The following is a 27,492-nucleotide window of genomic DNA, read 5'->3' on the forward strand; positions in this document are numbered from 1 at the left end:
GACAAAGTGTTTTAATCTAGTGTCTTCCTCTCAGTCCTGCCACAGGAAGTGAGACATCTATACTTCCTGTCATCATTATCTTCATCATCATAACCCTCATCATCATCACAATATGAGTAACATTATTCTGTAAATACACCGTATTTAAATATAGTATTAAAATATCACATGCATTCTGTACTCAAACTCAGTTATCATGAAGCCCTTCATCTGAACAGTAGAGGAGAGGAGAGAGGAGGAGAGAGGAGGAGAGGAGAGGAGGAGAGGAGGAGAGAAGAGGAGAAGATAAGAATAGAGAGGAGGAGACGAGAGGAGATGAGAAGAGGAGAGGAGAGAGGAGGAGAGGAGGAGGAGATAAGAATAGAGGAGGAGACGAGAGAAGAGGAGGAGAGGAGAAAGGAGGAGGAGATAAGAATAGAGAGGAGATGAGAGGAGAAGAGGAGGAGAGGAGAAAGGAGGAGGAGATAAGAATAGAGAGGAGGAGACGAGAGGAGAGGAGGAGGAGAGGAGGAGAAGAGAATAGGAAGATAGGAGGAGATGTTTATTATTTATAATATTATTCATATACATCTGTCTACCTGAATATATACCAAACCTGTATATTTGCTGCCTGCCTGTCTGTCTGTCTACCTGTCTGTCTGCTTGCATGTCTGTCTGCCTTGAATTTCAACTAAACCTAAAAACACCCACTGATATGACAGAGAAATTATCTTAAAGGTTAAAGGTGGTTAGGGTTAGTATCATCTCAGCTGTGATTCACACACACAGTTTTAAAGAGATGATAGTTGGGAGGGGTGTATTGCATATCATACAGGAAACAGTGTTTGTGTGGGCAGGGCCAGCGTTAAGGCTCCTCTCCTTTCCGTGTGCTTAGCATGCGCACCAAGCTCCGCCTCCTCAGGGGAGTGGGAGCCAATCCCAGCAGATCGTCCTCAGGGGGCCTGTCTTCCATCTGCAGTAAAAAGCTTCCTGATTGGCTGGTGTTTGCCTCAGTGTCCAGAGAGCTCGTCTCAGGTTGGTGGTGAGGGGAAAGGGGCGTGTCTACAGAGTCTTTCCAGGAGGAGGAGTCAAAGGATGAGTTTCGCCTTCGCAGGTGCATGGCACTGTCTGTCAACCCTGTCACAGTGGCAACGAGGGTCTCTGAGGGCGGGTCTACGGTGATGCAGGGCGGGCTCTGCTTCCTCTTCCTGTCTGGAACTGGAGACAGCAATTGGCTGAGGCAGCTCATCTTCTGCTCCTCCATGGGATGTTGCTGCAGACACACCAGGGAGCCGGCCAATGAGTGTTGGGTGTGAAGGGGGTGGGGGGAAGGGCTTGGGGTCAGGTGGATGTCAGCAGAGGTGAAGATGATGCTAGACACAGTTTCATCTGCTTCATATGGTTGGGGGGCGCCACGGTTGGGGGGGGCGGGGGTGCTGGAAGGGATGGAGTCTGGTTGGTCAGGGCTTGGGCTGGGGGGTGAGGTAGGGGTGTGTGTTGGGCTGGAGGGGGTGGGAGGGCGGGGGGGTGAGGTAAGGGGGGGTGTGGGGCTGGGAGGAGTGGGGGGGCTGGAGGGAGTGGGAGGGCTGGGGGGGTTGGGAGGGGAAAAGGAGGTTCCAGATGGGGGTGGTTGGCTACCTTCACTGCAGGAACTGTGGCTCTGGGAGATGACCCGCTGAGAGTGTGTGTGACGGAGTGTGTGTAAACTGGTGTGTGTGTGTTTGGGAAGCAGCGCTCCATCGTTGCAGCGCCCTGGTTGCCCTAACCCTGGTTGCCCTAACCCTGGTGGCCCTAACCCTGGTGGCCCTAACCCTGGTGGCCCTAACCCTGGTTTCCCTAACCCTGGTTGCCCTAACCCTGGTAGGTCCTCAGCAGAAGTCAGATCCTCACACACAGCTTTCTACAGGAAGCAGAAAGAGAGGAAGCAGCAAGTAAGTACAGGGAGCAGGAAGCTACATACAATAAACAGGAAGTTACACACAGGAAGTGTGCAATACAATACAGCAATACAAGAGTTCGCCAAAAGAAAAACGTATAGCAAAGAGATAGCAGGAAGTCGTACAGGAAACAGGAAATCACAAACAAGAAGCAGGAAGTGTCAAACTGGAAGTTGGGTCATACCTGTCTCTTCAGCTGTCTGCCACACAGGGAGGAGCTGGGTCTGTGAAGGGCGTGTCCTTCTCCAGGAGGGGTGTGTCTATCTACGCTGTAGGAGGGGCTTAGCCTATGAGGAGATGACCTGTCCACGCTATGGGCGGGGCTTAGCCTATGAGGAGATGACCTGTCCACGCTATGGGCGGGGCTTAGCCTATGAGGAGAGGACCTGTCCATGCTATGGGCGGGGCTTAGCCTATGAGGAGAGGACCTGTCCATGCTATGGGCGGGGCTTAGCCTATGAACAGAGGACCTGTCCACACTATGGGCGGGGCTTAGCCTATGAACAGAGGACCTGTCCACGCTATGGGCGGGGCTTAGCCTATAGAAAGTACGACTGTCCACACTGTAGGAGGGGCTTAGCTTATGTCTGTCATTGCTGTGGGCGGGGCTAAGATGATAGGACACACAACTGTAAAGAGCGGGGATAGAAGGGGAGGTCCGGTCAATGCTGTGGAAGGGGCTTAACATGTAAGTGCTGTGTCTATCTATGCTGGAGGAGGGGCTTAGTCTGAGGGAGGTGTGTCTGCCTCTTGAGGGGGCATGTTTGCTGATGCTGTGGGCAGGACTGAGGCAAATGTTTGGTCGGTTGTTGTGGGAGGAGCTTAAGGAGGCGTGGATTCCGGCAGGTAACGCCCCCGGCACCTGGAGTAGAGACCCAGCCCCACTGGAACCCATGGAGGAGGTGGAGCCTGGAGGGGGAGGGAGGGGGGAGAGGATGGAGAGAAGAAGAGGGAGGGTGGAGAGGATGGAGAGAAGAAGAGGGAGGGGGGAGAGGATGGAGAGAAGAAGAGGGAGGGTGGAGAGAAAGTGAACACAGTAACCAAGTATGAACTTTGTAATTCTGTAACTGTGGTTGTGAGTGTGAGTGTTATAGATACCTGAAAAGCCATACCCCCTGTAAACATTGTGGCCAATAGGAGGGAAGGGGGCATGTGCTAGCGTTCGGAGTGGGTGGAGCATGTAGCTGTCGTTGGGCAACGAAAGCATCCGGGAGAGATAGGGGCGCTGGACTGTCAGGAGGTTGCTGTGGCAAACCTCCTTTTCCACACCCTGCAGACGCACGCATCAAAGGACCATCATCATCACCACCACCACCATCATCATCATCACCACCACCACCATCATCATCATCATCATCATCATCATCATCATCACCACCATCATCATCATCACCATCACAACCATCATCATCATCACCACCATCATCACCATTTCCATCACAACGAACCTGTCCAGCGTGTTCAACAGAAAGGCAAGGGTTGGCCTCTCTCTCCTTCTCCTCCTCCTGCTCCTCCCTCTTCCTCCTCTCCCTCTCCTCCTGCTCCTCCCTCTCCTGCGCCTCCTCCTGCTCCTCCTGCCGCGCTTCCTTGTTGCTCTCCTCCAGGTGCTTCATCAGCACCGCCACTACCACGTTCACCAGCACAAACTGAGCGATCAGCACGAAAGTGACGAAGTACAGAGGAGACACCAGGGGCAGGTAGGACAGACAGGAGCGCTCCTCTGGCCTGCACTCACGCAGGGTGTCCTGGGGGGAGGGGGGGAGGTGGAGGGAGAGGGGGGTGAGGGGTCGGAGAAGGAAGAGGATGAGGAGGAAGGGGGAGGAGGGGAAGAAAGAGGGGAGGAGGGAGAGGATGAAGTAGGATGGCGGAGATGGGAGAGGAAGGAGAGGGAAAAAGCTGATTTGCCCAGGATGTAAATCTAGTCTAGTCCACAAGATGGAGCCACTGAGCTAACAGACATATACAGAGGATACGCACACAGTCACTGTGCCCGGAATATGACTGACAGGGCCAGTAACCAATCACCAGGGGGGAATATAGCAGCCGGCCAATCATGTTTCACCTTCATGATTCCGTTCCAGTTGTCTCCGGTTGAGATGCGGAACAACGTGAGGAAGGCCATGCCCATGTTCTCAAACGTAGCATGACGACTCAGACCCTCACATGGGTTCACCTCCGAACACTCTGGAGGGGAGGAGGGGGGGAGGTATGGAGGTAGGAACGAAGGAGGCAAGATGTATAGATACTAATTAGAACATGAGGTAATTATTGTAATTTTATGGACAGGCAATCATTGGAAATTACACTCACTCACACATACACACACTCTCTCTCACACATACTCTCTCTCTCTGTCTCTCTCTCTCTGACACACGTACATTACACACACACACTCACTGACCCAGTTTTCCAAAGAGCTCTACTCCCAGGGCTGCGTAGATGAAGAAGAGCAACATGAACAACAGGCCAAGGTTCCCCACCTGCACACACACACATAAATATATTATAATGTTTTTACACCAGTATTACTCCAGTATTACTCCAGTATTACTCCAGTATTACTCCAGTAACACTCCAGTATTACTCCAGTATTACTCCAGTACCTGTGGCAAGGCCTGCATCACAGTGTCCAACAGAGAGCGCATGCCTGTGGCCATCTTCAGCAGCTTCAACACTGAGGAGAGACCACAAGTAGGATCAGTATCAAGACTATATTACTGTGGTCGTATTAGTACATTAGTAGCATGAATACAGTGTGTGTGTGTGTGTATGTGAGTGCATGTGTGTGTGCATGTTTGTGTGTGTGAGTGTACGTGTGTGAGTGTGTGTGTGTACCTCGTGCGATCCTCAGAACCCTCATGATCCTGATGATGGTGGGGTTGATGGGCAGGGCGGCGCTCATCTCGATCTCCTCCAGGGTGATGCCCATGATGGACAGCAGCACTATGGCCAGGTCCAGCTGGTTCCACCTGCACACACACACACACACACTCAGTACAGCAGCACTATGGCCAGGTCCAGCTGGTTCCACCTACACACACACACACACACACACACACACACACTCAGTACAGCAGCACTATGGCCAGGTCCAGCTGGTTCCACACACACACACACACACACACTCACACTCAGTACAGCAGCACTATGGCCAGGTCCAGCTGGTTCCACACACACACACACACTCAGTACAGCAGCACTATGGCCAGGTCCAGCTGGTTCCACCTACACACACACACACACACTCAGTACAGCAGCACTATGGCCAGGTCCAGCTGGTTCCACCTGCACACACACACACACACTCAGTACAGCAGCACTATGGCCAGGTCCAGCTGGTTCCACCTGCACACACACACACACACACACACACACACTCAGTACAGCAGCACTATGGCCAGGTCCAGCTGGTTCCACCTGCACACACACACACACACACACACACAGTACAGCAGCACTATGGCCAGGTCCAGCTGGTTCCACACACACACACACACTCAGTACAGCAGCACTATGGCCAGGTCCAGCTGGTTCCACCTGCACACACACACACACTCAGTACAGCAGCACTATGGCCAGGTCCAGCTGGTTCCACCTGCACACACACACACACTCAGTACAGCAGCACTATGGCCAGGTCCAGCTGGTTCCACACACACACACACACACACACTCACACTCAGTACAGCAGCACTATGGCCAGGTCCAGCTGGTTCCACACACACACACACACTCAGTACAGCAGCACTATGGCCAGGTCCAGCTGGTTCCACCTACACACACACACACACACTCAGTACAGCAGCACTATGGCCAGGTCCAGCTGGTTCCACCTGCACACACACACACACACTCAGTACAGCAGCACTATGGCCAGGTCCAGCTGGTTCCACCTGCACACACACACACACACACACACACTCAGTACAGCAGCACTATGGCCAGGTCCAGCTGGTTCCACCTGCACACACACACACACACACACAGTACAGCAGCACTATGGCCAGGTCCAGCTGGTTCCACACACACACACACACTCAGTACAGCAGCACTATGGCCAGGTCCAGCTGGTTCCACCTGCACACACACACACACTCAGTACAGCAGCACTATGGCCAGGTCCAGCTGGTTCCACCTACACACACACACACACACACTCAGTACAGCAGCACTATGGCCAGGTCCAGCTGGTTCCACCTGCACACACACACACACTCAGTACAGCAGCACTATGGCCAGGTCCAGCTGGTTCCACACACACACACACACTCAGTACAGCAGCACTATGGCCAGGTCCAGCTGGTTCCACCTACACACACAGACTCAGTACAGCTGAGACTTGTTTATGTTTGTGTTGTGTGTGTTTTGAGAGTGTTTGTGTGTATTTTGAGAGTGTGTCTGTATTTTGAGAGTGTGTGGGTGTATTTTGAGAGTGCGTGTGTGTGTATACCTGTCCTTGAAAAACCGGCGCAGACCGAAGGCTATGAGTTTGAGCACGGCCTCGATGACAAACACCAGAGTGAAGAGATAGTTACAGTGTTTCAACACCTCCTCCAGGAACTGAAACACACACATCCCCTGGTTACCAACACTGTGATCTCCATCACCCTGGTTGTACGGGAGATGCTGGCAATGTGGTGATAGTAATGTTTACATGGTGGTAGTATAGTGGTAGTCATGGTTACCTGGTGGTAGTGTGGTGGTGGTCATGGTTACCTGGTGGTAGTGTGGTGGTGGTCATGGTTACCTGGTGGTAGTGTGGTGGTGGTTGTGGTTACCTGGTGGTAGTGTGGTGGTGGTCATGGTTACCTGGTGGTAGTGTGGTGGTGGTTGTGGTTACCTGTGGTAGTGTGGTAGTGGTTGTGGTTACCTGGTGGTCATGGTTACCTGTGGCTGGTCATAGTGCTCCATGGCCATGGTGAGGACGTTGGTGGCGATGATGACGGTGATGAAAAGGTCCAGGTAGTGGCTAGTGCACAGCGTGTGGATGGACCGACGCAGGGGGGGGTAGTCTGCATAGTAGGGTTTCTCTAAGGCCTCTGGACACACACACACAGGTACACAGCCATGTACACACAGGCACATAGGACAGCCCTTCAGTATGTTCATCTGCTCACACAGCACCGTCACAAAACTCCCCCTTCTCCCTCTCTCCCCTCTCTTTCCCCTCTCTCACCCTCTGTCTCACTCCCCCTTCTCCCTTTCTTCTACATCCCCCTTTCCCCTCTCTTCTTCCTACCTCTCTTTCCCCTCTCTTCTTCCTACCTCTCTTTCCCCTCTCTCTCCCCCCTCTCTCCCCCTCTGCCTCACTCCCTCTCTCTCTCTCTCTCTCTCTCTCTCTCTCTCTCTCTCTCTCTCTCTCTCTCTCTCTCTCTCTCTCTCCCCCTCTCTCTCCCCCCCTGTCTCACTCCCCCCCCTCTCTCCCCCCCTGTCTCACTCCCCCCCCTCTCTCCCCCCACACTGATAAAATAATATCACTGCTCCGATATGAAGTCACTGATGAAGTCACTGCCAGCCAGAAAACTGTGTGTGCGTGTGTGTGTGTATCTGTGTATGTGTGTGTGTATGTGTGTGGAGATAAAACTGCCAGCTCAGGAGTTCCATCCTATCCATCACACACACACACACACACAGTGGCACTTCAAGGTGTCTTTGGGCAGAAAGCTTGGCTGAGAAGCCAGACAGTTAGCACTACTGAAAATTACTCTGCTGACAACACTCTGGTGTGTGTGTGTTTATGTGTCTGTGTGTGTCAGTTGTCAGTGTGTTTATGTGTGTGTCAGTGTGTGTGTTTGTGTGTGTCAGTGTGTGTGTGTATGTGAGGGTGTGTGTGTGTGTATGTGAGGGAGAGTCTACGTACTCCTCCTCCTCTTCTCCAGTCGTTTCTGTCTCTTCTTCTCCCGCAGCCGTGCCTCCTCCTCCTCCTGGTCCTGACGGCACTTGTGGAAGTTCTCCACCACCACGCCCACGAACATGTTCAGCACAAAGAAGCTCACGATGAGCAGGAAGGAGATGAAGAACAGCAGCATCCAGGGGTTGTGGTTCCTCACCGGCTGGAGGGGAGAGAGAGAGAGACAGAGAGAGAGAGAGAGAGAGAGAGAGAGAGAGAGAGAGAGATGAATAACAGCAGCATCCAGGGGTTGTGGTTACCTGTAGAGTGTGTGTGTAGAGTGTGTTTGTGTAGAGTGTGTGTGTGTAGAGTGTGTGTGTGTAGAGTGTGTGTGTGTGTGTGTGTAGAGTGTGTGTGTGTGTATGTAGAGTGTGTGTGTGTGTGTAGAGTGTGTGTTTAGAGAATACCTGCTGGTCGACTCCCACAGCGTCTAGGCCATCGTACATGATGCTGACCCAGCCGTCCTTCGATGACAGCACAAACAAGGACATCAGCGCCTGCAACACACACGTGAGGACAATGTCTGCAACACACACGTGAGGACAGTGTCTGCAACACACACGTGAGGACAGTGTCTGCAACACACACGTGAGGACAGTGTCTGCAATACACACGTGAGGACAATGTCTGCAACACACACGAGAGGACAGTGTCTGCAACACACACGTGAGGACAATGTCTGCAATACACACGTGAGGACAATGTCTGCAACACACACGTGAGGACAATGTCTGCAACACACACGTGAGGACAGTGTCTGCAACACACACGTGAGGACGTGAGGACAGTGCCTGCAACACACACGTGAGGACAGTGTCTGCAACACACACGTGAGGACAGTGTCTGCAACACACACTTGAGGACAGTGCCTGCAACACACACGTGAGGACAGTGCCTGCAACACACACGTGAGGACAGTGCCTGCAACACACACGTGAGGACAGTGTCTGCAACACACACGTGAGGACAGTGTCTGCAACACACACGTGAGGACAGTGCCTGCAACACACACGTGAGGACAGTGTCTGCAACACACACGTGAGGACAGTGCCTGCAACACACACGTGAGGACAAGGTCTGTGGTTCAAGTCTGATGTCTGTGTTTGCGTACCTGTCCCAGGTGTGTGTGTGTGTGTACCTGTCCCAGGTTAGGGTTAGTTGTTAGCATTAACCAGGGGGGTATTCCAGGTAGCGGGTTTAACAAACTCTGAGCCTAACCCTGAACTCTGAGTTGAGTTACTCTAAAATCGGAAACTCCAAAAATTCGGTTCCAGAAAAGCTGATTTGAATTTGTTAACTAAACTCGGACTACGTCCACTCTGAGTTAAGCACGGGCTTGAGAACTATTCAAAGCCAACATCAATGGAGCTCCGATACTAGGATCCACCATGGCACCCGGCAACAAAAAACATTGTCCTACTTCACCACACTTCAGATATAAGTTTTATTTCGTGTTCAATCTGAGCACATATTCTGGAAAAAAAGCAACACGGCTGTAGCAGCGTATACAATTGGCGTGGGAGACAAACTGCCAAGTCAATGCATACATTTGAATGTAATAGCCAGTCCATACATTGAACATTTAACATTTAATATTACAGGAGAAAAAGTGGTGGAAATAGCATGTTCAATGTTATATTAAATATAAAAACATACTACGAACAGGTAAGAGATATTTTGCTTAGGCTATACGCTTGTGATTGTAGCCTCGACGTCACCTTGGTTCTAATCATATTCGACATGATACAAAGTAAATATCAATTGGTGCCTATTTCAACTTGTAGTAACTGTTTCCCCCAACAGAATGCTTTTCATCAAAGGATGATGATGATGATTAACCCTGTAAGACCTGATTTAAAATGTCAACATCACCTTTAGCTCTCCAAAAAACACATTTGCAAATACGATTTTTTTTGAACGACCACATTTCCATAACCAATGGGTCCTATTGTCTTGCCTTACATTTAGTCATTTAGCAGACGCTCTTATCCAGAGCGACTTACAGTAAGTACATTTACATTTAGTCATTTAGCAGACGCTCTTATCCAGAGCGACTTACAGTAAGTACAGGGACATTCCCCCCGAAGCAAGTAGGGTGAAGTGCATTGCCCAAGGACACAACGCATTTGGCGTCATTTGACACGGCCCGAATCGAACCAGCGACCTTCTGATTACTAGCCCGATTCTCTAACCGCTCAGCCACCTGACTCCCTGCCTTGCAATGCTAATGGTTAAATTTGGTCTTTCCAAAAAAAAGAAATTTGCAATTAAAGAGCTAAAGGTGACGTCGTAATTTTACAACAAGGGGTCTTGATGACGAAGAGATATTGACTGCTGCCGCAGAAATGGATGCAGAGAATTATGTATGGTAGCTACTGGTAGTTCTCTTCCCATGTACTTTTATTTACAGGCTTGTGTGGCATTGTCAGTTACACTGACATTATGAGAATAATTCATATAAAAAACAATTTGCACATTCTGATCCTGTTGAACAGAGCATGGATGGTGTATACAGTGAGATGTTCATTTAATGGCAGGTGAATTCTGCATGTGGAACTGTGAAATGTAATGCAATCTCATGCATTCCCAGTCACAAGTAAATGACTTGTACAAACTGCACCTCATGAAGAAAGTGCCAAAAACTGACCAAGAGATGGTGTAAGCCTTCTTAGGGTAGAAGAATAAAGGCTAATCTTGAAAAAGATTTACTGGAACACCAGTTAAAGGAGGATGCATGGTCACAGGTGATGTTAATTGTAGGAACAATAATCTATATGAATATTAATTGTTGAATTTGCAGAATTTCTATTTTGACCAAGAGATGGTGTACTTAGGGCACAAGAATAAAGGCTGATCTTGTAAGGCTATCAACCTGTTGATACAGGTTGATACTGGATGGAGTCTCAACTTGATGGCTCTCACACATCATTGAGTAACTTACTGTAGCATTGCTAGTCATGTTGATAAGTAAGGGTCACGATTGTGGTGTGATTGGTTGTTCTTGGGTATAAAAGGAATTGTGAAGCATCTGTGGATTCTTGATCTCCTGAGACCTTCTCCTCAGCTCTGGCTTGTCCTACTCCTCCTTCCTCACCTCTTGCTTTCTATCTCTGGTTTACAATAATCATGGAAGAGTAGGTAAGAGTTAACCTCCATTGATTTCATTCATTTGAAATATGATTAAATGATTATATTATTTTACCTTACTTTGACCATTCTTGCTCTGATTTAACCCATAGAGTCAAATAACTGTAATTCCATTGGTATTGGCATTATTTGGTTAATGTTAATACACTGTTCAGTTTCCCATCTTCCTTCAAACCATAGGGGAATTAGTTTCGGTTGTTTGGTCAATATTGACCCCCTACAATCTTGAAATAGATTTGCTGAAACACCAGTTACAGGACGGTACATGGTCACAGGTGAATCATGTAAATTGTAGGAACAATAGCCAGTAAACATACTCATTGTTAGATTTCTATTTGTAGGCAATGAAGAAGACCAAATACAATTTCAATTTGTTGTCTTTATTTCAGTGCCAAAAAGCATTTGGTCAGTTCTGAGTGCACGTCCACGGCGAGTAACATTAGCGATGTAGGCCGAAGGGCTGAGAATGTTGCTAAAATAAATGACAGATTCTGACGGGAAACGGTAACCTAGGTATTCATCAGGGAATTAGCACATCGAATTAGCACATCGAATCGCAGTCTTAAAATAATCTCCTGGCGTATAACTAAGCGAACTAAATTTTGTTCGAGATTGGTCGGCTGAACCAGGAAAGGATATCCCATGTCTGCCAACGCTATCAGGCTCAGAAAGTGGCAGGGGATAGGTAGAAATGCAGAGTTTTTCATAAAAAACCTGCTAGCGAGCAGGTTAGTTTTACGGAGTAAGTTACCATGGAAACTTACCAAAAGGTTTTGTTACCTCTCTTTCTGGAACGGAAAACCCGGAGTATGCCTCTTTTCAGGGTTAACCAAAAGTTTTCACTAAACCCGCTACCTGGAATACCCCCCAGGTATGTGTGTGTGTGTACCTGTCCCTGGTTAGGGTTAGTTGTTAGGGTCAACCAGGTGTGTGTGTGTGTACCTGTCCCAGGTTAGGGTTAGTTGTTAGGGTTAACCAGGTGTGTGTGTGTGTGTGTACCTGTCCCAGGTTAGGGTTAGTTGTTAGGGTTAACCAGGTGTGTGTGTGTGTACCTGTCCCAGGTTAGGGTTAGTTGTTAGGGTTAACCAGATGTGTGTGTAGGGTGTGTATGGTGTGTGTGTGTGTACCTGTCCCAGGTTAGGGTTAGTTGTTAGGGTTAACCAGGTGTGTGTGTGTACCTGTCCCAGGTTAGGGTTAGTTGTTAGGGTTAACCAGGTGTGTGTGTACCTGTCCCAGGTTAGGGTTAGTTGTTAGGGTTAACCAGGTGTGTGTGTACCTGTCCCAGGTTAGGGTTAGTTGTTAGGGTTAACCAGGTGTGCGTACCTGTCCCAGGTTGTCAAAGTTGTACTTGCGCCTGACCCAGCGGTACCCTGCCTGCAGACAGTCTGTCCTGCTGGTGATGTTCCTCACATCCACACCATCACAGTGGAAGAACTTCCCTTTGAACAACTTCACACACACACATTCATACATACAGACATGCATTACACACAAAGAGATTCACTACTTCCTTCTGAATGGAATAAAGTATTATTTTGTGTTAGGTGTGATGTATTTCTCATTCCTTCCCTGTCCTGTGTTCTGTATCATTTAAACTGTTGAGAATTGTCCCTGAAGGCATGTTGTTAGACAGTTTATTTACTAACTTGCCAGGTCAGTGTGTTCTGTTTTCTGTCTGTCAGGGTGTTCTGTTTCCTGTCTGCCAAGGTGCTCTGTTTCCTGTCTGTCAGGGGGTTCTGTTTCCTGTCTGTCAGGGGGTTCTGTTTCCTGTCTGTCAGGGGGTTCTGTTTCCTGTCTGTCAGGGGGTTCTGTTTCCTGTCTGTCAGGGGGTTCTGTTTCCTGTGTGCCTCTGCAACAATTCTATAATGTTGTTTCAATTGTCTTCTGATGTGACTACAATTAACACATGAAATACATCATCATAATCTTACATTACATGAAATACATCATAAACATACATTACACATTACCATAATCATGTATTACATTAAAGCGTCCCACATCCTCAGAATCCCAAATTTCCACTAGAACTACAGCATATATGTCGACCACATCAGCCCTTACCCTAACCTTCACACCAAATGGCTTGATGAAAATTTACGTGGGGATTTGAACCTGGGACCTCTGAACTACCTCTATTTGCCCCACGTTGTATTTGAGATTGTGTTAATACACTGTCTGGCAGTAGAAGGGTTTGATGCACTTTTGATATGATGTTTTTCAGCTGCATCGTATTTAAGATACTGTTGTTATTTGTTGCACTGTTGTTGTTATTGTTGCACTGTGTCTTGTAGCTGAGATGTTACTTTACACTGTGTCTGGTAGCTGAGATGTTACTTTACACTGTGTCTGGTAGCTGAGATGTTACTTTATACTGCTAATGCAAACTGTTAGTGTATTTACTGTGTATGAACTTTGTGTGTGTGTGCTACCTGCACCCCCAGTATTCCAAACACGATGAAGAATGCACAGCAGATGAGGACGATGTTTCCTATGGGCCTGAGAGATGTGATGAGAGTCTCCACCACCAGCTTCAGACCTGGAGCTCTGCTGATCACCCTGGAAACACACAGATATGTATAAACACATACATACACACACATATAAACCCCCCCTCTCCTCGCTACCTGAGGGGGCGCAGGGTGCGCAGCAGTCGCAGCACTCTGAGGATTCCCAGGATGCGGTTGCCCCCGGCGGATGCTATGGAAACCAGGATGTCCAGCAGGGACACCAGCACCAGCACGCCATCCAGAACATTCCAGCTGCTGCTCAGGTACCCACCCTCACCTGGGGAGAACCCCAGAGCTACCACCTACACACACCAAGAACACACACACGCAAACATGCACAAACACCATATATACACACACTCATACACAAATACCATGAACATACACACACAACATTTGATAAATGTATCTTCTAATATCAAAAAATATAAATGAGATTTAGAGATAAAACAGAAGAGATGCTTAAAGGTGAAACAGAATGAGAAGTTTGGAGACATTAAATTATGTCATTGATAATCTAAAAAGAGATTTGAGATGAAGCATAATAATCTGAGATGTTTTAGTCTTTACCTTGACAGTCATCTCTGCTACGAAGATCACAGTGAAGATGCAGTTGGACACACTCAGGAACACTCTTTCCTAAACACATACACACACACACATACATACATATACACACACATATACACACACATATATATATACACACATATATATATACACACACACACACACACACATATAGCATGTGTACTCACAAAGACACACACATATACATAGACACACTACTATAGATACTGTGTCTGTGTGTGTGTGTGTGTGTGTGTGTGTGTGTGTGTGTGTGTGTGAGAGAGACAATATGTAAGTGTGTATATGTGAGAGAATGTGTTTGTGCATGTGAGTGTGTGTGAGAGTGCATGTGTGTATATCTGTATGTGTGTGTGTCAGAGTGTGTGTGTGTGTTACCATGCTGTGGGGCTGGATGTGGGGTCTCTCCAGAGCGATGGTGATGCAGTTGAGGAAGATGAAGAGGAGGGTGACATGATCAAACATCTTGTGACTGATCACCCTGTGACACCACACTCGGAACCTGACACACACACACAGAAGGGTGACATGGAAAGGTGTGTACATGTGTGTGTTCACATGTGTGTGTGTGTTCATGTGTGTGTAGGGTGTGTATGGTGTGTGTGTGTGTACCTGTGCTGGGGAGAGAACACATAGAGGGAGCAGTCTTCGTGGTCTCTGCACCACTGAGGCTTGTATGGCTCCAGCTTCATCTTCAGCTTGGTACACACACTCTGGAACACACACACCACACACATCACGCCCACACAGATACAAACACACACACCAAACACCCCCCCCCACACCCACACAGACACAAAGACACACATGCACACAGACCACATACACACACACACAGTTGAAAAACGTAATAAACACATCTATAAATTTTTTACATGTCCATAAACTAAACACACTCACCTCCTCAACCTCCTCTTCCTCCTCCTGATCGTCATAATAACGTGGCGGTTGGGGCAGGTCGCCGTGGTAACACTCTGCAAGGTGATGGGCTGTCCCATTGCAGTCTGGGGGGTGGAGCATGGGCACCTGCAGATACTCTGATTGGTCGAGAGACGGCTCTCGCGTGCTGTAACTGGACCAGCCAGACCATGCATCCTCTGACAGCAGAGACTCTCTCTCTCCTGATTGGCTCCTTCTCTGGAGGCTGGACCAACTGGAGCGACGACTGTCCCACTGAAGCAACAAAAGTCAATATATATATTAATATTTGTATTATATTTGTTATGTCTATATATTATGTGTATACACACATAAACAGTACTTACACAATACATACACACATACATTCACACATATATACAATAGATACACACATTTGTGTGTGTGGATGTTTGTGTGTATGCGTGTGTGTGCTGACTTACCGGAGATCTTGGCTCTAAACCATTAATCTCTGCGGAGATGATGCTGGCACGTCGTGATTGGCTGTGATTGGTGGTGGGCGTGGCAGCAGTGTGCATAATAAGTGGCGGAGGCCGTGGCGACGGGGTCGGGGGGCGGGGCATGGATGCGCGGGGGTTGAGGAGGCCATTAGGGGCCAGCATCATCATCTGGAGCTTGAGCTCTGAACACACACACACGCTTATATACAATGTGTACATACAATGTGTTATATATGTGTGTGTGTATAAGTGTGTGTGTATAAGTGTGTGTGTGTGTATAAGTGTGTGTGTGATATCTAAATGTTTGTGTATACCTGCTTCATGCAGCTCCCTCATCTTCTCCTCCTCCTCGTAGCTCAGAGACTGTTTATCTTCATCTGATTCAGTCCTGCTGGCATCTCCCTACAACACATCACCACCACCTTCATTATCATCACCACCACCTTCATTATCATCACCACCACCTTCATCATCATCCCTACCACCTTCATTATCATCACCACCACCTTCATTATCATCACCACCACCTTCATCATCATCCCTACCACCTTCATTATCATCACCACCACCTTCATTATCATCACCACCACCTTCATTATCATCACCACCACCTTCATTATCATCACCACCACCTTCATCATCATCCCTACCACCTTCATTATCATCACCACCACCTTCATTATCATCCCTACCACCTTCATTATCATCACCACCACCTTCATCATCATCCCTACCACCTTCATTATCATCACCACCACCTTCATCATCATCCCTACCACCTTCATTATCATCACCACCACCTTCATTATCATCACCACCACCTTCATTATCATCACCACCACCTTCATTATCATCACCACCACCTTCATCATCATCCCTACCACCTTCATTATCATCACCACCACCTTCATTATCATCACCACCACCACCTTCATTATCATCACCACCACCTTCATTATCATCCCTACCACCTTCATTATCATCACCACCACCTTCATTATCATCACCACCACCTTCATTATCATCACCACCACCTTCATCATCATCCCTACCACCTTCATTATCATCACCACCACCTTCATTATCATCACCACCACCTTCATTATCATCACCACTAGAGATGCTCCGATCAGGTTTTTTGGTGCCAATCGCCGATCCCTGAAATCAGTATCTGCCGATCCGATAATACCGATCACCGATCACGGTGTCGATTGAAGCATTCTATTTATTGTGTAGCATTATTTATTAAATTAATTATTCTTAACAACATTGGTATTGTATTTTAAGTATTTATATTACAAGAAGAGAGAGTATCATGAATTGACAACCATCCGTTCTATTGCAGGGAACGTGCAACATTCCAGTGTAGAAGCTCTCTCGCTTACTATAAAATGTGTAAATAATATTAAATATTAAAATAATAATAAAAATATAAATCTTTAAATAATTCCTCTCTCTAGAGGCTCTCAAGAGAACTTGGAGCAGTCAGTCAGTCAGTTTCAAGTCTGCATTTAGGAGGAGATAACAGACAGAACTAGAGAGGGTACAATTTCTGGGGAAATTGTAGGGTGTGCTTGCTTGCGTTGGTTGCACAGGGGTCCGTTTTATAATGACATTTTTACAACTGATATTTCTGTATATTTAATATAAAAATGCATAGGGCCTACTTATTATTTATAAAGATTACATAGATTTAAAAGCATCTTTTTTTTGATGCTCATTTACAACTCAAAATACGAGTGAAGTGTAGAATGAAATATGATGTCTTCTCATTTCCCCTGCAAGAGGCAGCCTCATAGCTGAATCAAAACGAAGAAATTTGGCAGACCGGTGTAAAAATTGACCTAATCTCTATGACTTAAACGTCCTTTTAAGTTTTCCCTTCTCGTGATATTTTCAGGCATTTAGTTCCCTTCTCGTGATATTTTCAGGCATTTAGCCTACTCATATTGCATTCATTCATTAATAAAGAACCCCCTTTGAAGATTATTCTACGACGTTACCGGCAGTAGAAGATGGAATCGCGATTCAAACAGTACCATCTGCTAACTGAAAATATGCCCCCCAAAAACGTAAATAAGATTGACATTTATTGGGTGTGCTTTGCCTTCGGCAAGGGCACAACCTTTGTTCTCTCACATATATATTATTATTTTTATTATTCTTTTTGCCCCCCTAAAACTCAGTCAATATTTGGCCTACATAGACAACCTAGGTGTCAAAAGTTTTGTCTTGGTACCGATTGAGTTGCTTCTATTGGGATTTACGTTCCGTTGCATGGTTTAGGCTTAGGTTAAGTTTTTGTGGCGAAAAGTGAAGCTAACGGTGGCTAATTTGCTAGCCACAGTCACTGACGTTACTAACGTCACTACGTCACTAACGTCACGAAAACTCGCGTGACTACCTCTAGCAGAACATTAGTTTAGCAGCTCGTTAACTTCTGGGAGATAGCTAAGCTAACTACTTTACTGCAAGGCAGCTGCAGAAACGCCACAAGCAAAGAGGCCAGGGTGATAACTATTTACTCATTTTACTTTGTGATATGACACACAATTGTGATGTGTAATGTACAATATAAGCTGATATTATTAAGGACGTACATCTACTTTCGGAAACAGTAGTTTACTATTTCACTGAAGTATTAGCATCATGACATTAGCCTCTGTTGCCCGGGCAACACATAACAGTGGTCTATGATGCATCTGTTTTCAATCGTTAAAATAAACATTCCTCACAAATACGTTTTCGTTGTAGGATTTATTATGACATTAGATTACAAGTAAACGATTTGTGGGTGAAATTATCATTACCTGTCGTTTCAAACCAGTGTAGCTCAATGCAACGCTGTGCAATCGCTATAGTATGGCTTCAAAATGTACAATTAGAGGCTAACAAGTAACACTAGCAGGTAGTAGCATTGCTACGAGTATTATGCTAGGTTGCTAGGTAACGGAAGCTAACTAAAGCTAGCTAGCTTTATATAGATATGGATCGGCGCCGATCAGATCGGAGCATCCCTAATCACCACCACCTTCCTCCTCTCCCTGCAACACACACCCTCATCACTCACAGATCTACAGAGGAGGGAAGAGAGATCTACAGAGAGAAGAGATCTACAGAGAGGAGAGGGCTCCCCTCCTCACCTCCTGGTAGCCCTCCTCACCTCAGCCTGGAAGCCCTCCACCAAGATGGCCACCAGCAGGTTGAAGAGGACGTAGTTCCCGAAGGTCATGAGAGCTACGAAGTAGAGAGCAGCCAGGGGAGAGGTGGAGGCCATGCCGTTATACAACACCACATTCCAGTCCTCCTGAGTCAGGATCTGCAGGGAACATCATCATCACCACCACCATCATCATCACCACCATCATCACCATCATCCTCATCATCATCCTCATCACCATCATCATCATCATCACCACCATCATCACCATCATCCTCATCATCATCACCATCAAGGTGAGTGTGTGTGTGTGGGAGAGTGTACCTGGAACACAGTGACGATGGCCCAGAGCAGAGAGTCGAAGTTCTTCCTGTCTGGCAGCGTGTCTCCTGAGTCCTGCTGAAGGCCGAACTTACAGCCAAACAGGTGCATCCCCAGGATGCTGGAACAAACACACACGTGAAGGCCACGGAGATGGCCAACCAGATTAACTTCCTACTTCTTAGCCAGATGAACCAGGTGTGGTGTGTGTGTGTACCTGGAGGATGTGTGTGTGTGTGTGCCTGGAGGATGTGTGTGTGTGTACCTGGAGGATGTGTGTGTGTGTACCTGGAGGATGTATGTGTGTGTGTACCTGGAGATGTGTGTGTGTGTGTACCTGGAGGATGTGTGTGTACCTGAAGGTGAAGATGAAGAGCATGAGCAGCATGCAGAAGGTGGCCACGTTGTCCATGGTCCTGACTAGCACCAGCAGCTGCCTCCTCAGAGCGGGCAGGAACCTGACCAGCTTCAGCACGCGCAGGAGACGGAACGTCCGCAGCACTGAGAGCCCTCCGTCCGCCTGGCCAGCGATCTCACATACACTGCAACACACACACACAGTCAGTACACACACATATAGGTTAGGATACACACACTAGCCATCCGGTCATGAAGGTGATGCCTAAGGTACCTGATAATGACCACCACACTGTCAAAGGTGTTGTAGGGGTTGGTGAGGTAGCCGCAAGGTCCTAGAGCCAGCAACTTCAGCAGCATTTCCAGGGAGAACACGCTGGTGAACACCATGTTACTGACCTCCAGGATTAAGGTTAGCTCCTCAGGCTGCACACACACACGCACACACACCCACACACACACACACACCACCCTGGTGAACACCATGTTACTGACCTCCAGGATTAAGATCAGCTCCTCTGGCTAATTACACACACACATACACTCTCTCTCATACAAACATGGACACACACACACACACACTCTCTCGAAAGGACACTCTCTCTGTCAGCATACACACACGTGCCCCTTCAAACAGCTCACACACAGTGTGCAGGACACCTGACTGCAAGTGTTGATTGGAAAATGAATCACATGATTAACACCCTTTAAATAATACCCACGACACACACACACACCAGATACCAGACACAAACCAGACACACACATATACACTCAGACAGCTCACACACACACCACACATACACACACACCAGACACATCACACACACACACACCGGACACCCTACACACCAGACACACCATACACACACACCAGACACCACACACACACCAGACACACCACACACACACACACCAGACACACACCAGACACAGTCACCCACCCTACCTGCTGGTGGTGCTCTATGCCCATACTCAGAGTGTTGATGAGGATGGCGATCATGATGCCTCTGTTGAAGTATCTGCTGTTGACCACAACCTGTAGAGAGTCCTGCAGCTCCGCCCACACACACACACCGCGGCCCGCCACTGGCCTAGAGTCCTGTCCGTCAGCACGCCTGCGGCTGCTGATTGGCTCAAGAGCTTCGTCTCCCGGCTCCGAGTCGGCATTGTCGCTGTTGCTATGCTGGTTGTCATGGAGGCAGTAGGGACATGGCAACAGCTGTCCTGGCAGCTCCCCTGGCAACGCCAGGTTACCCACACACACACCTGTAAGACACCTGGGGAGGTTAGCATACACACACTAACACACACACTAACACACACACACACTCCCCATGAGGTGACTGTGTAAACAGACTGATGTCCCCACAAAGATAGGATTACCAGAACACACACACTAATACACACACACACACCGGAGAGCTCACCATGCTCCAGCACCAGCTGAGGCAGTCTGTCGTTGTCCTGCCTCTGGCCACGCCCCCTGTTGGTCATGTGACTGTAGACACTGGAAGGGAAGATTCCGGGGTAGTTGAGGCCCCGCCCTGTGTGGCTGGCCCTGCCCAGATGATGATGATGAAGGTGGAAGACATCCATCGGAGGGGCATGCCCTGAGTGCCGGTGGGCGTGGCCGTTCACCTCTCCGGCCCCACCCCCTTTGGAAGGCTCTGCACTGGCGAGTGTGTTTCTACGACAGCCGCAAGGGACAAGTGTGAGCAGGCGGGCCAGGCGGCGCATGGTGCGGCGCAGCAGGTGAGCCAGGTAGCGGAGTGTCTCCTCGTAGCAGGACCCTGGCTCCCGCTCGCTGGCCAGCGTGGATGCGTCAGAGCGGTACCTCCGAGCGCTGCGCTCCGAACGCATCAGCGCACTCTCTCTCTGCTTCGTCTCTGAGAACTGGGTCGCTATGACAACCAGGCACAGGTTGATCATAAAGAAGGAGCCTACCTGGAGAGACAGGAAGTACCTGTCATACACACACCTGAGATACAGGAAGTACCTGTCATACACACACCTGAGATACAGGAAGTACCTGTCATACATACACCTGAGATACAGGAAGTACCTGTCATACACACACCTGAGATACAGGAAGTACCTGTCATACACACACCTGAGATACAGGAAGTCAAATACTACTCACACCTCCCGTTTACTCATACAATCGGTACAGTACTCTTGAAGTATTTGTGTAGTATTTGTGTAGTCCTCTGGTACTTACGATGATCAGGAAGATGAAGTAGATGAAGTTGTAGAAGGAGTGAGCGTCCATCACATAATACATTATGTCCACCCAGCCCTCCAGAGTGATCACCTGGAACACACACACCTGTCAGGACTACCCATAATGTCCACCCAGCCCTCCAGAGTGATCACCTGGAACACACACACCTGTCAGGACTACCCATAATGTCCACCCAGCCCTCCAGAGTGATCACCAGGAACACACACACCTGTCAGGACTACACATAATGTCCACCCAGCCCTCCAGAGTGATCACCTGGAACACACACACCTGTCAGGACTACACATAATGTCCACCCAGCCCTCCAGAGTGATCACCTGGAACACACACACCAGTCAGGACTACACATATAAAATACATACACACACACCTGTCAAGGTGATCCCTAAAACACACACACACCTGAAAGATGGCGATCCAAGCATATCCAATGTTGTCAAAGTTGATGGCTCCTTTGTGAGGATTCAGGTTTCCAGGGCGACACACGTTATAGAACTGGAACCAGTTTACACAGCCTCCTATTGGCTCTGCCAGCCCAGACCCCTCCCCCTCCTCCCTAGGGAAGGTGGAGTCACCAGGCAGCCAGCAGGAGGCCCCGTCCACACGGCGGCGAGGAACGTCGGAACAGCGAAGCATTCCGTTCTCCCGATTGGTGGAGCAGATAAAGGGGAGATCCTCTGACTGCTCTGGACGGTAGTACGAGTTCAGGAAGGACAGATTATACATCCTGGAGGACACAGACATGGAATGGTGACGGAGTGTGTGTGTGTGTGTGTGTGTGTGTGTGTGTGTGTGTGTGAGAAAGCGCACAAGCATGTGTGTGTGCACGTGTCAGAAGTGATAGAATCTGACATGATGGAGGTGATGAGTGAATACTAGTGACAGGAAGATTAGCAGCTTTGTCAGTTCTGTCACACATATATACAGAACACACACACAAATACACATGTACAAACATACAGAACACACACACATACACACACATACATACAGAACACACACACATACATACAGATCACACACACACAAACATACACAACACACACAAACATACAGAACACAGACACATGCACACACATCCTAGGCTTTCACCTGAATGGGTGGCTGGCACTCTCTCAGACTTGCAGCTGATTGGATACTCACATACGAATGTCCTCCCCCATGAAGCAGCGGTTCCTCAGAAGCCCCGCCCACAGCTGCACGCCCACAATGCCGAAGATGAAGAAGATGAAGAAGCAGAGCAGAAGCACGTTCCCCAGCATGGGCAGAGTGTCCAGCAGCAGGGTCACCAGGATACGCATGCCTGGAGACACACACAGAGAGACACACCATACACATACCACACACACAGAGACACACACATATATACATATGTGACCAAATATATGATACGTTATTCAGAGAAAGGAGTGTGTGTTTGTGAGAGTAGGTAGAAGTGCTCACTGGGAACTCTGTTGATGGCTCGTAGTGGGCGGAGCACCCGGACGGTCCTGATAGCTGATAGGCTGACGTTGTGTCCGTCAAGAGAATACTCCAGCATCCTGAGGGGGGGGGGGAAACCAGCATGACATCATCACACCATCTACTAACCCTAACCCAGCGTGACATCATCACACCATCTACTAACCCTAACCCAGCGTGACATCATCACACCATCTACTAACCCTAACCCAGCGTGACATCATCACACCATCTACTAACCCTAACCCAGCGTGACATCATCACACCATCTACTAACCCTAACCCAGCATGACATCATCACACCATCTACTAACCCTAACCCAGCGTGACATCATCACACCATCTACTAACTCTAACCCAGCGTGACATCATCACACCATCTACTAACCCTAACCCAGCGTGACATCATCACACCATCTACTAACCCTAACCAGCGTGACATCATCACACCATCTACTAACCCTAACCCAGCGTGACATCATCACACCATCTACTAACCCTAACCCAGCGTGACATCATCACACCATCTACTAACCCTAACCCAGCATGACATCATCACACCATCTACTAACCCTAACCCAGCGTGACATCATCACACCATCTACTAACCCTAACCCAGCGTGACATCATCACACCATTTACTAACCCTAACCCAGCGTGACATCATCACACCATCTACTAACCCTAACCCAGCGTGACATCATCACACCATCTACTAACCCTAACCCAGCGTGACATCATCACACCATCTACTAACCCTAACCCAGCGTGACATCATCACACCATCTACTAACCCTAACCCAGCGTGACATCATCACACCATCTACTAACCCTAACCCAGCGTGACATCATCACACCATCTACTAACCCTAACCCAGCGTGACATCATCACACCATCTACTAACCCTAACCCAGCGTGACATCATCACACCATCTACTAACCCTAACCCAGCGTGACATCATCACACCATCTACTAACCCTAACCCAGCGTGACATCATCACACCATCTACTAACCCTAACCCAGCGTGACATCATCACACCATCTACTAACCCTAACCCAGCGTGACATCATCACACCATCTACTAACCCTAACCCAGCGTGACATCATCACACCATTTACTAACCCTAACCCAGCGTGACATCATCACACCATCTACTAACCCTAACCCAGCGTGACATCATCACACCATCTACTAACCCTAACCCAGCGTGACATCATCACACCATCTACTAACCCTAACCCAGCGTGACATCATCACACCATTTACTAACCCTAACCCAGCGTGACATCATCACACCATCTACTAACCCTAACCCAGCGTGACATCATCACACCATCTACTAACCCAGCGTGACATCATCACACCATCTACTAACCCTAACCCAGCGTGACATCATCACACCATCTACTAACCCTAACCCAGTGTGACATCATCACACCATTTACTAACCCTAACCCAGCGTGACATCATCACACCATCGACTAACCCTAACCCAGCGTGACATCATCACACCATCTACTAACTCTAACCCAGCGTGACATCATCACACCATCTACTAACCCTAACCCAGCGTGACATCATCACACCATCTACTAACCCTAACCCAGCGTGACATCTTCACACCATCTACTAACCCTAACCCAGCGTGACATCATCACACCATCTACTAACCCTAACCCAGCGTGACATCATCACACCATCTACTAACCCTAACCCAGCGTGACATCATCACACCATCTACTAACCCTAACCCAGCGTGACATCATCACACCATCTACTAACCCTAACCCAGCGTGACATCATCACACCATCTACTAACCCTAACCCAGCGTGACATCTTCACACCATCTACTAACCCTAACCCAGTGTGACATCATCACACCATCTACTAGGGGAGTCAGTTGGCTGAGCGGTGAGGGAATCGGGCTAGTAATCCGAAGGTTGCCAGTTCGATTCCCGGTCATGCCAACTGAAGTTGTGTCCTTGGGCAAGGCACTTCACCCTACTTGCCTCGGGGGAATGTCCCTGTACTTACTGTAAGTCGCTCTGGATAAGAGCGTCTGCTAAATGACTAAATGTAAATGTAAATCTACTAACCCTAACCCAGCGTGACATCATCACACCATCTACTAACCCTAACCCAGCGTGACATCATCACACCATCTACTAACCCTAACCCATCTACAGTCATCATAGCTGCTTACATCTCGTAGTTTTATATTATATGATATACAGTATATATTACATATCTTTCAATCCACAGCCGTTGTTATTATACAGTTTAATTTCCATGATTTAATGTCATTTGTCATGCTTGACAAGAGTAGTAAAAATACATACATACATGTATACATACACACATACATACATGCATTCAAACACACATACATGCATACACATGTACATGCATAAACACATACATGCATGCACACATACATGCATTCAAACACACATACATACATGTAAACATACATGCACACACATGTACATGTCTGAGGCTGTCTATTTCAATCATTTGGTTGAAGTTGAAGCATGGACCCCACAACCCTTCTGTGACATCACCAGTCCTCTGGTCTCCTAGGAGACGACAGTGTTTTGGCATCTCTGGTCTCCTAGGAGACGACAGTGTGCTTGACATTCCGTCACACACCCTGACATTCAGCTGGCATTAAACATGTGGTCAACCTTTACACACACGCCTGAGTGTGTGTGTATGGTTTGTGTGTGTATAGGTGTGTGTGTATGTGTGTGTGTAGGGTGTGTGTGTAGGGTGTGTGTAGGGTGTGTGTGTGTGTGTGTAGGGTGTGTGTGTGTGTGAGTGTGGGTGTATGTGTGTGTGTGTGTGTGTGTGTGTGTGTGAGACACTGACCCCACCATGACGATGAAGAAGTCCAGCCGGTTCCATGTGTCGCCAAGGTAACCCTTCTGCCCCATCACCCCCAGAGCCAGCATCTTGACAACCATCTCCACAGCGAAGAACATAAAGATACCATCGTCCAGCGCCTGGGACATAGCCACAAACACCATACACACACATACTGGGGTAACCTATGGTCGGAAAATGTTAAATAAAACACACTTGTAGATGTGAAGTGAAAGGTTGTGTGGTCAGATATTGTGAGTGTGTGTGCGTGTACCTGGAGCAGAGTGCAGTGTGTGGAGAGGCAATGTGTGTGCGTGTGTGTGTACCTGGAGCAGAGTGCAGTGTGTGGAGAGGCAGTGTGTGTGAGTGTGTGTGTACCTGGAGCAGAGTGCAGTGTGAGTGTGTGTGTGTGTGTACCTGGAGCAGAGTGCAGCGTGTGGAGAGGCAGTGTGTGTCATCGCAGGGCTGGAACATCCCCAGAGTCACACAGTTCAGCAGGATGACCAGCATGCTCACACGCTCAAACCAGGTGGTCAGGGGTCAGGTCAAGGGTCAGCAACATCAGCCTCAACCCACGCACAAGGTATAGTTATACACACACACACACAGACACACAGACACACACACACACATACACACCATCTCTTCACACACACACAGACAGACACACACACACACACAGACACACACACACACACACACAGACACACACAGACACACACAGAGAGAAGTGATCCTCAGTAGTCTCTACAGAGAGATAGAGTGTGTGTGTGTGTGTGTGTGTAACAGACCAAACAGAGAGTAATCCAATTTCTTCCTGTAGAAGAGGTTGTCATGGGAACACTCGTCTCTCACCGTGGGAACAGACTCAAGATTCCATCCTATCCACAATACTACACTGCATCCTGTCTGGACCTCAAACACTCCCCACTACCTACTCCCTAGCTCAATACAACAGCAAAAAGCTAAGAATGTTCAACACACACACATGCTGATGGAACATGGGGACGCCTGCCCCACAGCATTCTAGGAGAGGGGGGGTCAAGGCCAGGTGTGTGTGATGGATGAGAGGGGATGTTACCATGGTTGCCCCATTACTCAACATCACCACGGAAACGCACAGGAAACATCCTCTCCCCTCTTCTGTTCATTCGTCTGTCTGTGTCACTCCATCCCTCCCTCACTCTCTCTCTTTCTCGCTCTCTCCTCTCCTCCCCCTCTCTCTCTTTCCTCTCCTTCATCCCTCCCTCTCTCCTCTCCTCCCCCTCTCTCGCTCTCTCTTTCCTCTCCTTCATCCCTCCCTCTCTCCTCTCTCTCTCTCTCTCCCCCCTCCTTCTGACTCTCTCTCTCCTGTCCTCCCTCCCACCTTCTGTCCTCTCCTCCCTCTCTCCCCTCTCCTTCATCCCTCCCTCTCTCCTCTCTTCTCTCTCTTGCTCTGTCTTTCCTCTCCTTCATCCCTCCCTCTCTCCTCTCCCCCCTCCTTCTCGCTCTCTCTCTCTCCTCTCCATCCCACCCTCTCTCCTCTCCTCCACCTCTCTCGCTCTCTCTCTCCTCTCCTCCATCCCTCCCTCTCTCCTCTCGTCCCTCTCTCCTCTCCATCCCACACTCTCTCCTTTCCTCCCTCTCTCTCTCTTCTCTCCTTCATCCCTC

The 27,492-nt window shown here is 48.4% G+C and overlaps 1 protein-coding gene across 1 annotated transcript; it reads right to left on the reverse strand.

The window, feature by feature from the left end:
- Window positions 1-54: 54 nt before the first annotated feature.
- On the reverse strand, window positions 55-26,366 carry cacna1hb (calcium channel, voltage-dependent, T type, alpha 1H subunit b). Its single transcript, XM_062448573.1, has 33 exons — window positions 26,260-26,366; window positions 25,849-25,982; window positions 22,957-23,054; window positions 22,657-22,816; window positions 21,916-22,240; window positions 21,490-21,582; window positions 20,699-21,215; window positions 20,218-20,537; window positions 19,543-19,694; window positions 19,268-19,453; window positions 18,915-19,032; window positions 18,594-18,749; window positions 15,745-15,832; window positions 15,395-15,612; window positions 14,952-15,224; window positions 14,664-14,764; window positions 14,430-14,553; window positions 14,034-14,102; window positions 13,581-13,765; window positions 13,386-13,512; window positions 12,277-12,402; window positions 8,214-8,303; window positions 7,777-7,969; window positions 6,804-6,955; window positions 6,367-6,476; window positions 4,752-4,885; window positions 4,520-4,590; window positions 4,318-4,396; window positions 3,979-4,100; window positions 3,365-3,661; window positions 3,015-3,186; window positions 2,101-2,825; window positions 55-1,252 (listed from the first exon to the last, which is right to left on the reverse strand). Exons 1-33 carry the CDS (start codon window positions 26,350-26,352, stop codon window positions 845-847), a joined length of 6,216 nt encoding a protein of 2,071 aa, XP_062304557.1. The 5' UTR covers window positions 26,353-26,366; the 3' UTR covers window positions 55-844.
- Window positions 26,367-27,492: the final 1,126 nt, after the last annotated feature.

The sequence above is a fragment of the Osmerus eperlanus genome, chromosome 22 (genome assembly GCF_963692335.1).
Source record: "Osmerus eperlanus chromosome 22, fOsmEpe2.1, whole genome shotgun sequence".
NCBI classification, from domain to species: domain Eukaryota; kingdom Metazoa; phylum Chordata; class Actinopteri; order Osmeriformes; family Osmeridae; genus Osmerus; species Osmerus eperlanus.

Excerpts from the sequence above, each read along its gene's own strand:
- cacna1hb (XM_062448573.1), bottom strand. The coding sequence starts at position 26,352 with ATGCTGGTCATCCTGCTGAACTGTGTGACTCTGGGGATGTTCCAGCCC. Across the intron at positions 15,833-18,593 it reads TGGAGGGCTTCCAGGCTGAG|GGAGATGCCAGCAGGACTGA; the intron begins GTGAGGAGGGCT and ends GATGTGTTGTAG. Across the intron at positions 7,970-8,213 it reads CTGTGGGAGTCGACCAGCAG|CCGGTGAGGAACCACAACCC; the intron begins GTATTCTCTAAA and ends TCTCCCCTCCAG.